The sequence below is a fragment of the Vanessa atalanta genome, chromosome 12 (genome assembly GCF_905147765.1).
Source record: "Vanessa atalanta chromosome 12, ilVanAtal1.2, whole genome shotgun sequence".
NCBI classification, from domain to species: domain Eukaryota; kingdom Metazoa; phylum Arthropoda; class Insecta; order Lepidoptera; family Nymphalidae; genus Vanessa; species Vanessa atalanta.
Window position 1 is genome coordinate 8,457,078 of NC_061882.1, and position 12,692 is coordinate 8,469,769.

Here is a 12,692-nt window from a genome sequence, read left to right on the forward strand (position 1 = left end):
AAATGCAATAGTTAAATAAAGAAAACCTATAACCTATAAATATAGAGTAAAATAATTAACACATTAATTTCGATAATAATAATTAAATAAATATCGTTTTCTCAGCATTAGAATAATAATAATAATAAATGGCAACGGTATAATCGCGCTAAGCACATACAGCCTACAAGAAACTCTGAACCCTAGATTATAACCTGCGTATATTACCACTGGCACAAGTCGATTTTTTTTTATTCGAGCGCCTAGTAATTTATTTAGAGCAATATGCTTTCTTTGCAATTTATTGACGATGTTGCTTTTTAATTAAAAAACAAGATTTATCTGTGTTACCCTAAAACATGCATTAATATGAGTAATCAATATTTACTGTTGCGAAATTTAAAAAAATTGTTAAGGAACGCTTGTGTGCGAAAGGTTACTATACAATTAGTGAGTTTATGTTTGATAGCACACCTTGGGAATGAAACGATCGCCTCCTGGCTGTTTCTACTCATATACAATTATGTATATAATTAATTTGATGTAAAAAAAAAGTCCCGCTGAGTTTCTTTCGCCGGTTCTTCTCAGGTCAGGATGTTTTCTTTTTCCGAACCGGTGGTAGTGTTTAACTTGACAATCAATAAGAAAGTGTAATACTTCTATATTAAATAAAGGAATTTGAGTTTGAGTTTGACTAAAATACATTTATTCCTCAAGTTACTATATTAGCAATTTAATACTTGGTTTTATTTATAATTGCAATTTTGATAGTTGCTTTGAATTTTCTTCGATATTCAATACCTTCGACAATAAGATAGTAAATGCCGACACACTTTAAATACATTTTAAGTCGCATTATCTGTTCGTTTCGTATTGAAGTTTTAATCTTATCTTAACATTTTATCTTAACAATTAAATCAGAATTTGTTTACTGATTATCGGTATTCACAGAACGTCAATACGTTGAATAATTTTATTGATAAGAAAAACAATAGATGCGTTATAATTAATAACATTACTGCAAAATAACCTCGTATTATTTAAAAAAAAATCAAATAGTTGTGATAAGTGCGTTTTGTGTACCAATAAACGTAATTATGTGTGTGCTTTTATTTTATATTAATACTTTCTTAATATGATGATCAATTTATGTGCATGTTCCTTGTGATTGTGACTACCTTCGTTTAAATTAATAAAACCAATTAGTAATATATTATCAATATAAATATACAACGTGTTCTAAAATATTAAATAGTTATTAATTCTTTACCGTGTTTTTAGAATTTCAAGTGATGCCTGACAGTGATATTATTACATCATATTTTCAAAGTATTTAAATATTATTAATTATGATTCCGCATATTAAAGAACCCCAAAACGAGTGGGATGACATGGAGCTAAATTATCAGTATCAACAAGTGAAAAGTAAGACTTAGAATATAATTAAGCCAATCATAACAAATATATATATATATATATATCTTATAAATTGAAAATGTTATTGTAGGTAATATAAAACATTCTCTTTCCAGAAATAAAATGGTACCATAACATTTTGTTGAACAGGCCACTAAAAGTCGCTATCGTTTTTTTACTTTTAACTATAGTATCACCTATAGTACTCTATCGATTTATATTTTTCACAAGTTTAAGCCTCCCACCATCAGATGGATACTCTGTTGGTTCCTGTGTAATATCAAGAGAGGCAAGACTGCCATGCGGTGTAGGATTTATGACAGAATCAGAATGCCACACTCATTGTTGTTTCGACCGTAATTTACACATGTGCTACCATCGCATACCATCAAGATTTTCCTATATAATGGACCAGCCTTGGACTGAATACACTGCCCTACAACCTAGGATAGCAACAGTACCATTTTCGTTTCAGAATAGTTTACCAGAAATTAAATTATCCATAAATGAACAATCTACTACGCACATGGTTTTAACTTTCTACAATTCTAGAAACATTTCCATAATTGTCGGAAATAGAACATTTAACACGGAATATTCGTATGAAGTATCTTCACCAGAACTTAATGTAGTAGTGAATGCCACGCAAGGAACCATTTTTGATATGGCAAGAGGACCTCTAATTGCATCTAATAACATTTGGGAGATAGCATTTAAGTTAACAAACGAGTCTATGTACGGATTGGGAGAGATACCCTTGAAAACAAATACTACAAAAATGTTATACAAAAATGACGGAAGTTTTAGTTCAATTCCATTAATTTATGCCAAACTAAATGATAATTTTCATGGTCTTTTAATTGATGTGAGCGATCCTACAGAAATTTCTATAAGAGCTGATAATCAAATTGTTGTAAGAAGTATAACAAATTTTGGTTTCAAATTTCATTTGTTTTCTGGTCCGGAACCCAAAAAGATTATGCAGGATGTTATGAAATTAATAGGACATAACAAACAATTAGAATATTGGATGTTAGGTATTCATATATGCAAGTAAGATTAGAGTCATAATATTTAATAATAAATATTACTCGCGACCTAAATTCCCTACTCTTACATTATTTCAACTTCTTTTTTCAGTGAACTTCCTGAGATGGATCTGTCTAGTTTCATCTCGAACGCCACGAACGGGAATATGCCATATGACAGCCATTGTGGACATGAACCCATAGTCTTCAACAGCAACCAGTGTAAAAATAGCGAGATAAGTAACATCGATCGTGTGAACGCTGGCGCTTCTTTAGTTAGAAATGCTAATAAGAAATTTGTACCTCACGTATCACCTTATGTAAGTATTTCCGGTAAAAATGTTATTGTTAAAGTATTTTTTATCTTTATCTATTCTATAAATATTATAAATTAAAGTATCTTGCTGAAAAATCGTTTGTTGTGAAACTGATGGATAAACGACTAAATTTAAAATGTTGATTTTGACAGTAAGTTTAAATATAGAATCATGGACCAAATTTCAATCTATGTTCCATAATGAGATTACCGCTAAAATCTACTTTGACTTCATTATTGAATATAATTTCACATTTAGACAGTTCTTTAAAGTAATGAATAAATGAACGTTATAAAATAAATATACCAACTGAAATCTTGCAACGCGCACTTCTCCTTTTTCAATTAATACATTTCTCCCGAACTATGCCAGTCGTGGAAAATGTGAGTGTTTTTTTTGTTTGTCGTGCTTTCACATCTTAACTACTCAAACGATCTTCAATAAATTTAGTATACTCGATTACACGTACAGGGAATACAAAAAAGGACATAGGGTACCTGCCGTATATGAGCTTGGACAAGCGCAAAAGCTAAAATAAATTATTATTTTCAAAAGATATTGTAGGGTGTACTTGGTAACAGAATAATAGTTTATTTTTTAAATAAATGACCGCCTCAATCGCTACCCTCGTCAAAGTCTAATATCCTAAGAGATATGATTTATAATTTGAATAAAAATGAATTATAAGAACTATGATTTGTTAAAGTATTATCCCGATAGGTATTCAAAAGGTATCACATTGATATTAGACAAAACTTACTAATGTATTTTAAACAAAATGATAGTATAAAAAATTAAGAAAAATATATATTTTTTTTTAAATAAATCGATGGATAATAAGAACTAGGGCATTAAAAAGAAAAGGTAAATTACTTATCAAATATCCATTCCCCTCAGATTCGGTATATTAATGAAGAAACTAATAAAACAATGTCTAAAGAAACAGAAAATCTTGAAATAAGCGAAGAAGAAATTATAGAAAGTTGTAAAATTATACCTACATTTAATGACATCATGTATCGTTCGCAAATAAATTCCGAGTTATATAAAGGAATTATCAATGACTACGAGGTCTTGTACCCAAGTTACGATGCGAATTCTGAAAATTTTATGGATATTCTTTGGGCTTATAATACTGAATTAGATGGCATTATTTTGGAAAATAATTGGCCATTAGATCACACAAATAAGACTTTTGAAGACATAGACTTATATTTACCATATTTTAGTAAGGTTTGTATTTTTAATTTTAATTATTATTTAATGAATATTTTCCTTTTGCTACTTTTTTAGTTGTATGGATAAATTATATGCTAATGAGAATAAAGCGAATTTTATGCAAAAATTTTGCCATTTACAGAATTTCGAAGATGCATTTGAAAATACACCAAAATGGAACTTATCACTTGTCAATAGCAGCGAATTATACTTATTCAAACATATCAAATATGGAAACAATTTTGCCAACGCTTTTAGTAAAAAAACGAACAATACACCCATTTCCTCTAGTAGCTTATGGATGAACGGTCGCTTTGCAATAAATAGGCAAAATATTGATGTTTCATGGACCAATCTCCATAGAGAGCTAATTGCAACTGCAATTGGAGGAATATCAGGATCCTGGCTTTGGTCATCTCCGATCTGCGGTGATACCAAAAATTATGACCCAGAAACTCAGGCGAGTCTTTGCGTCAAATGGTACTTAGCAGCGACATATTTTCCTTTATTAAAAATTCATTCAAAAGATATTCCAAGACACCCCTTAGCCTTTAATGGTACCCATAAAGCCATAATTACGCAGGCATTAAATCGGAGATTAGGTTTATTGCCTTATTTTTACACCACACTTCAAGAAGGACCCCTACTTCGACCTATGTTCTACCAATTTCCATCATCAGCAGCGCTTCATGATATTAATTCACAATTTAGCGTTGGAGAAAACTTGCTCATTGTTCCCAATTTGCAACCTTTCCAAAGTCATGTTCATGTCTGGTTGCCTCCCGGAACGTGGTATGAACTTTGGGGCGGCCTTAAGTTAGAAGGAAATGAAGGAGATCCGGTTACCATATCAACAACAGAAGCGGATTTTTTAACTTTAATCAGAGGTGGATCAATATTAATTTATCAAAAGGTAAGATAACTTATTTTTTTTCATAAATATAATAATATACCATGTACATGTACATTGTACATGGTTATGTTTTGTCACGTACTAAGCTGATTTATATATATAATAAAACTGAAATCCTTCTTATACTGTTGATCGCTGCTTCTCCTGTGTTAAGGATAAAGACACCTGAGTTTAAAGCCACTCTGATTCTCACGTCTGTAAAATTAGCATCTCACAAATTAACTTCATTTATAATGGCGTCCAGCATAGTTTGACAGTTCCAAAACCAAATTATAACTCGCTTCTCACTCTGAAAATTCATCCATCTGATCTTAAAATATATGTAATCTAACAACTACTCTCTTTTCGGAATGTTTTTTTGTTGAAATACGAATACTTATGTGTCACAATATATTTACAGTTATATCTAGTATATCAACATCAATGATTTCGGTAACAACAGCGACAAATATTGTACAAACACGAGAAGTAAAGATAAACATGTTAAATCAAATTTTCTACTTGACAATTTAGTACATCCTTCGCGAGGACCCTGCCTCAGGAAGGATGTGCTAAATCTGGATCTACTATTCGACTCGTTAATAAAATTCCGCAGAACATAGTACATTTGTTATAATATATAGCTTAATTTAAAACTTATTTTAAATAAAAAAATACAAATAAAGTATGTTATACTGTATTGGATAATATAAATGATAGAAGCGCTTGTTGTAAATATTCGTAGAATGTCGTACTTGATAGCTGAATTAAATTACATGAGTATCTATATGTTTATTACTTGGAAATGGTTTTGATTAAATTATTTTTATTAAATTGTAACTAATAAGATTTTTGCTTGTTCCTCTCAATAAACTCAACAATTTGAACCGGTGGTAGCTTGACTTAAGCTTAACCAAGAAATGAGCATACTGATATAAAGCATATTTTGATTCAATCTTTTCTTATGATTTTTTTTTTAAATATTAAGATTCTTGTTTATATAATAATATGCCTCAGATATTTGGAAGCATCTCGACATACAATTTCGTCTCTAGATGTATTAAGCTATATCTTAAAAAATGTGTAATGTATTAACGTACTCTATGACATATGTCCTAATTGAAAATATGAAGTTACTAATGGATCCATTTGGAAAATCAAACGAAACTTATCTTATACTACCAGTATAAAATAAGTTTCGTTTGATTTTCAAATCAAATATACTATAATACCAGTGTGATTGCAATTACGCCAATTTTAAATTTCAGGAAGCTCGATTAACAGCAGAAGAAACGCGTTTAATGATTCCATTCTCAGCAATAATTGCTTTGGAATGTATAAAAACTAATTATACTGAAAATTGTCAAGCGTCTGGAAAGCTTTATGTTACGCCTGAAATGTCATTATTCTTTGAGGCAAACGAAAAAAATATAACAATAACAGCAGAAGGTAACGACTTCGATCCCATTTGTGATATCAACACCGGAACGTGGGCTTACGATTTTGAATATTTTACTGTCTATGGTTTGTATGAGGAGTTTAATAATTACGATAACTATAGAGAGGTCAGAAAATTTGTTGATTTGTGTGTTTTAGAAAATGATAGCGAGATTGTCATAGATTTGCTATAATAACCGATTACATATACTATTTTAGTACATTGTGGTTGTTGCACAAATGTTTTAAATATAAATTTTATTTTATTATAAAATATGCAATGATATCGTTTATTTATTTTATTTATTAAACTGTTTTGAGTTGGTTTTGCTTTATTCACTTCCCAATCAAAGCACGCATGTCGTCCACTCATTTATTGAAAGGCAAAATTATGTTAAACTCAAATATGGTAATATGGAAATTTTAGATTTCCACAAATAATATTATACTCATAAAAAAAATAATTATGTTATTATATTATATGAAGATGCTTCTAAGCTTTTTCAACTATCCAAATGAATTAGATGACAATATAAATTCATTTCGCCCACACGGTTATAATTAAATTTTAGTAATAAATAATTAATTATAATTATTGACAGAGTCTCAAAAGGTCATAAAAGTACACACAGTAACTAATATATTACGCTTTTATTTTTTTTAAAAAGCAATTAATTACTCCATAAAAATAAAAATAAGATTCGATTTCGGAATAAGGGCACAGATTCCGATTTCTCAGAATTAACGATTTTATAATAATCATATTTCACTCATATTTATACACAACATCAAATTAAAATAACAAAAGACAGCAGGAGTAAATGTGTGCTTTTAAGTAAAATATATATTAGAATATATATATATACGAATAACATCTCTTAGTTATTTTTAGTTAAATATAAGAATGTAAATAACTGTGTTCATCGCTCGCATATAACTTAGTCTGACCATTCCTCATGTTACGAGTCTACACGTGTAATACGTAACAACAACATAAATTATATTATTGTTAATCGTAATTTCTTAGAGCCGAGATGGCCCAGTGGTTAGAACTCGTGCATCATAACCGATGATTTCGGATTCAAACCCAGGCAAGCACCACTGAATTTGCATGGGCTTAATTTGTGTTTTTAATTCATCTCGTGCTCCGCGGTGAAGGAAAACATCGTGAGGAAACCTGCATGTGTCTAATTAAAACGATATTCCGCCACATAAGTATCTAACACCCAGCATTGGAGCAGCGTGAGAGAGGAGGGAGAGGAGTCCTTAGCCTAGCAGTGGGAAATTTACAGGCTGTTAATGTAATTAATTTCTTATATGTAAGGAGCAAATAGATCACGTGATGGCAAGTAGTCCACAGCACCCATATAAATTGGCACTATAAGATATATCAACCATCACTGCGCCACAACCGTGGGAACTTACATCTAATGTTCCTTGTAAACACAACACAACAATAGGTATTTCCGTCTTGCGGTAGAAAACGAATGGTTTGTGGTACCTACCCAGACGGACTTGCACGACGTCCCACCAAAAATCAACGACAAAGTAAAGCAATTCCTCAAACGGATCATACCTCTAATTGCAAAAGCATTTGTAAGTAAAATGCAATACATGAACACAATTTTAAAATTAAATATTTTTAAATGTTCAAAAACAATAATTATGTTAATATATATCCTATATATTAAATATAAAAAACGTTAATAAAGTCTAATAATTTTACCTTATTGACGTTTTTTAACGTATAATCAGAAAGCTCACTATCTATAAATACATTTATTTTACAACGTAACACTTAAAGTTAATTAATTCGACATAAAATATATGCCTGTAATTTATAAATACAAATTAAATTAACACTGAATATTTAATATCCTTCTTGGTTCAGTTGCATTTACATAGAGCTGTTTAAGAACACACTGTGGAATTGTAACATTATTTTAACATACTTATAGTTTAATGGAAACATTTTTAATGAGATAGAAATATAAGTTAATAGTTAGTAAAGTTAACCTTTAGAAGTAACAAAGTCTAAAAAATATAAATTGCTTATTTCGATTTGCTAACAAACAAGAAACGATTGCGATTAAAAGTAAAAGTAATTAGTAACGATAATTTTAGCTTGTTATATAAATATTGAATATGATGTAATTTTGTTTGTCTATATCGTTATTCACTTGTTGATAACAAACAGTATTCCATTGCGGGGATGCTGAGATATGATTCGACCTCATCTTGAACTTTGATAAATCTGTTTGCGGCAAATAACAGTTCATATACTATCGCGATCACTAGTTTCGGCATACTTTACTTGCATCAGTCAGGCTAATGACATCAGACGTAAATAACGGAAATCCAGTAGACTTGAAACAGAAACAAAAAGAAACGAAGACCACAGAACAAACTCCCAGAATGCCAAACATCAAAGTATTTACTGGAAGTTCGCATCCAGATTTAGCGAAAAGAATCGTCTCGCGACTTGGTTTAGATTTAAGCAGAGCTACCACTAAAAAGTTCAGTAACAAGGAAACGAATGTTGAAATTGGTGAATCCGTCCGGGGCGAAGATGTGTACATCGTGCAAAGTGGTTGCGGTGAAATTAATGATAACCTTATGGAACTCCTGATTATGATTAACGCTTGTAAAATCGCATCGGCTTCCCGAGTAACAGCAGTTATTCCATGTTTCCCGTACTCAAGGCAAGACAAGAAAGAAAAAAGTCGTGCCCCGATCACAGCTAAACTTCTAGCTAATCTTATATCAGTTGCTGGTGCTGATCATGTTATTACAATAGACTTACACGCATTTCAAATTCAAGGTTTCTTTAACATTCCTGTTGACAACTTATACGCAGAGCCAGCTATCACCAAGTGGATCAAAGATAATATTCCAGAATGGAAAAGCAGCGTTATGGTTTCACCTGACGCTGGTGGTGTAAAGCGTATGACATCAATAGCAGATAGACTTGATATCGACTTTGCTATCATTCATAAAGAAAGACAAAGAGCGAACGACGTAGATTCAACTGTTTTGGTGGGTGACGTAAGAAATAGAACGGCTATTATGGTTGATGATATGGCTGATACTTGTGATACCATAGTCAAAGGAGCTGAAAAGTTACGCGAAGCTGGTGCGAGTAAAATTTACGCTATATTGACTCACGGTGTTCTTGCTGGTAACGCTATTGACAAAATAAACAATTCATGCTTGGAAGCTTTGGTGGTAACAAATACGATACCTCAAGATAAAAATATGAAACTGTGTCCTAAATTACAGACGATGGACATATCAGTGATGCTAGCAGAGGCTATACGAAGAACCCATTACGCGGAGTCGGTTTCATATCTTTTTACAAACGTCCCATATTAATTTTAAATAAAAATAACTAACTGCTCCTAACTAGAATTAGAAGCTTAATTATTTATAAGCTTCTAGCTTTTTGACATTCTAAATACATTTCGTATGATTCAATGATATTTTTTAATGAACAAATACATTTTGTTATTAATTAAAACATTAATTTCATTCATTAATCATTACGCAACACTTAATTCAACCGAGGAAATCTGCTCGCGATTATGTTCGTTATTATTATAAATTATCTAATGACGCCAAAACAACGGGAAAGTAAACAAACTAAGAATAGGTTGTAAATCAATACGTCAAGAGCAGATAGAGGGTTGCGTATGCACGTAAGATCACAATGAACTTGGTTTATTCATATATGGAAACAAACAACTTTAAATATAAAGGGTACGTCATATATATTACTGAAAACAAACAATATAATATATCCAAATTTAAGTTCGTATATTTATATAATATATAGTTACTTAATGTATAATCATAGCTATCAGTACAACAACCCTTTCATCAAAGATCGTCTGGAAGTAAATTGTAATTAATTTCAATATATTTGTTGTATAGTAGTTGTATATATTCTATAGTACGTATATTATATATACATAAATTTTATCATGTTCAAACTGTATTTATTTTATGTTTGCCTTGATAGATCTTAAAGCTAGGTAACTTACCGTTTCAACGAGTCTTTGATATAAACAACATATTAAAATTTGATTAAATATTTAGGTTGGATTTTAATTCCTTTTTTATATATTAGTCCACAGTACAAAATATAAGGTCCTTGTACTGTGCCTTTATACATATAATAAAAAAATCTGTTTTCAAAAACATATTATTGAACCGTTTTATTTTTCTTTTGATTTAACATGATGCTCAGGGATGAGGATAACTACAGCCCAAGGGTTGAGTTTGATAAAACCTGCGACTTTCACATCGCTAGGTGATTCGTGTAACGTTAAATCTTTGACGCTACGATATTGCTATTATTTATATTTTGATCCGTAGTCGAACTTAAAATAGTTACTTAATATTATTGCATAAAAAAACTTAAATAGATATATATAATTTAGGCTATAGGAAGTTTAAGTTAGTAAGTAGTAAGTTATAAGAAGTAAATATTTTAAGCCGTTAGTCAATAACGCATTTACATTATTCTTAAGTATTCTTAGGAGTATTCTTAAGCGGGGGTACCGGCACCAATAATACCCACTTCTGCCACTGAGATATGTGAGAGCAGCTTCAAGTCTGGCAACCTTTACAAATTTTAAAAGTAAGTGAATTAACTTACCTTAATACTCTTTACTTCAATATGAAAATTCCAATTTTATTACTATTAGTAATTAAAGCTAACCCATTTATTTAAAACTGAGGTCGTTATATATAATAACAAAAAAGAGGTTTCCAAGAACACTTCGAAACCACTTTTTTATAGTATTATCGCCATTAAATATATTATGTCTTGCTTACCTAATCAAAGACAATGAGCTTTAGATATAGTCAATTTTACTACTTTAAAATTATTTGATATATTCCTAACTTTTTTAGGGTTTGTAATCGTTTTGATATTTTTCTATCATGCCATTAGATTAAAGTGCCTCCGCGGTATATCTTCAAATTTGTCATTTATTGTTTTATTCATATGATTCAACTTCATTACTACAACATCTATAATTTGACAAAAATCTAATTAACAAAACATGGTTGACTTGATTGATTTATATTCAGGGCCGGAATAAGAGGTCTGAAGACCCTGAGACAACAAAGGAATGGAGGTCCATAAATAATTTATTGCGTAACAAATTCAATTCTTTTAACAAACATTATACATATATTATGAATTAAACTAAATACGTATATTTCACTGCATCTACATACCAGTTATAAAAATGGCTTACGTTACTTGTGGAGTTTTTTTGGACATCATTAAATCTTACCAACCCAAACACATAATAAGCGTAACAATTTTTCCTTATTGATTTTTACTTATTTATATATTAGACATGATTTTTAAAAGATTCAAGATTTAAGTCAGACCAGACAAATGAACGACAGCCAACAGTGTAAACGTTTTTTATTTTTATTAATTAGTAACATCCCTCCAGGGCTCACAAGTTGTCCGTGCATTTTTATAACATTTTATTTTATTACAGTTTATGTTTTATCTTATTACTAAACAACAGCAGATCTTCGCTGGATTTCGAACTTGTCGTCTTCATGGAAGACGTGGCCCACACTGACTTTATATACTTAAATATATGTTTTTTTATTATACATTATAAAATTACAATAAAAAGGGAAAGTTTTTATGGAAAACAGCTATTTTTTTTTTATTGTTATGAGTGTTTATATATATCTATATATACATTTGGTCTCATGTTTTTGATTCACACAATTTGAAAAAGTCATTTTTACACTTTGTTATAGTATTCTTAAGTTTAAAAAGCTTTACTGCAATCCAGTGGGCCTTGCTCCGCGCTCGATCAGGAAGTATAGAGCCTCGGCGACTCTGCAGCGTATTGATGTCGCGTTTGTGTATAGATATCTTGCTCTAGGACAATATTTTCTGAGGCACCCACCGCTCGGCCGATGAATCTGCCGATGGTGTCGTCACCGTCATCCGTGTAATAGACACAAGTGTTAGTGTGTCTAGTGATTGCCACAACTGCGTGAAGAACACTTTCGTGAATACAGAGCCTCACATTCTTCGAATTCCTCGATTCTGATAACGTCACCGTAAGTCTGTCCCTGAAATTCGTAGATAGTCGTGACGCCTGACTTTTCACCTTTTCCGTATCCCTGGTCCATCAGGAGTTACTTTTCTTCCTGCGTATGGACCAAATATAGGGTTTTGGTTGATCGGATGGTATGTTGGCGTCGGTGAATCTCTCCATTTTGTGGGAGTGGACGATGGTGCTTTTAGAGTAAATGCTACGGTAGACATTACTGTCTTTACTAAAGGGCACATGGGACAACGTGCCCAGGGCCCCCATCCTGAGAGGACCCCAAAGAACCAACAATTTCCTTCACACGTTTGTG

General features: G+C 31.2%; 1 protein-coding gene across 3 annotated transcripts; it reads left to right on the top strand.

Annotated features, from left to right (window-relative positions):
- Positions 1-934: 934 nt before the first annotated feature.
- Positions 935-10,488, top strand: LOC125067602 (ribose-phosphate pyrophosphokinase 2-like). 3 transcript variants are annotated; one of them, XM_047676260.1, is made up of 7 exons: positions 935-1,078; positions 1,261-1,404; positions 1,512-2,448; positions 2,536-2,743; positions 3,638-3,973; positions 4,101-4,871; positions 6,119-6,612. In XM_047676260.1, exons 2-7 carry the CDS (start codon positions 1,329-1,331, stop codon positions 6,479-6,481), a joined length of 2,691 nt encoding a protein of 896 aa, XP_047532216.1. In that variant the 5' UTR covers positions 935-1,078; positions 1,261-1,328; the 3' UTR covers positions 6,482-6,612. The 3 variants fall into 3 exon arrangements, with proteins under 3 accessions (XP_047532216.1, XP_047532217.1, XP_047532218.1); XM_047676261.1 differs by having other exon boundaries at positions 974-1,070; XM_047676262.1 differs by lacking the exons at positions 935-1,078; positions 1,261-1,404; positions 1,512-2,448; ... (1 more) ...; positions 4,101-4,871; positions 6,119-6,612 and adding an exon at positions 8,653-10,488 and having other exon boundaries at positions 3,671-3,725.
- The last annotated feature ends 2,204 nt before the right edge of the window (positions 10,489-12,692 follow it).

Excerpts from the sequence above, each read along its gene's own strand:
- LOC125067602 (XM_047676260.1), top strand. The coding sequence starts at position 1,329 with ATGATTCCGCATATTAAAGAACCCCAAAACGAGTGGGATGACATGGAG. Across the intron at positions 1,405-1,511 it reads TCAGTATCAACAAGTGAAAA|AAATAAAATGGTACCATAAC; the intron begins GTAAGACTTAGA and ends TTCTCTTTCCAG. Across the intron at positions 4,872-6,118 it reads CAATATTAATTTATCAAAAG|GAAGCTCGATTAACAGCAGA; the intron begins GTAAGATAACTT and ends TTTAAATTTCAG.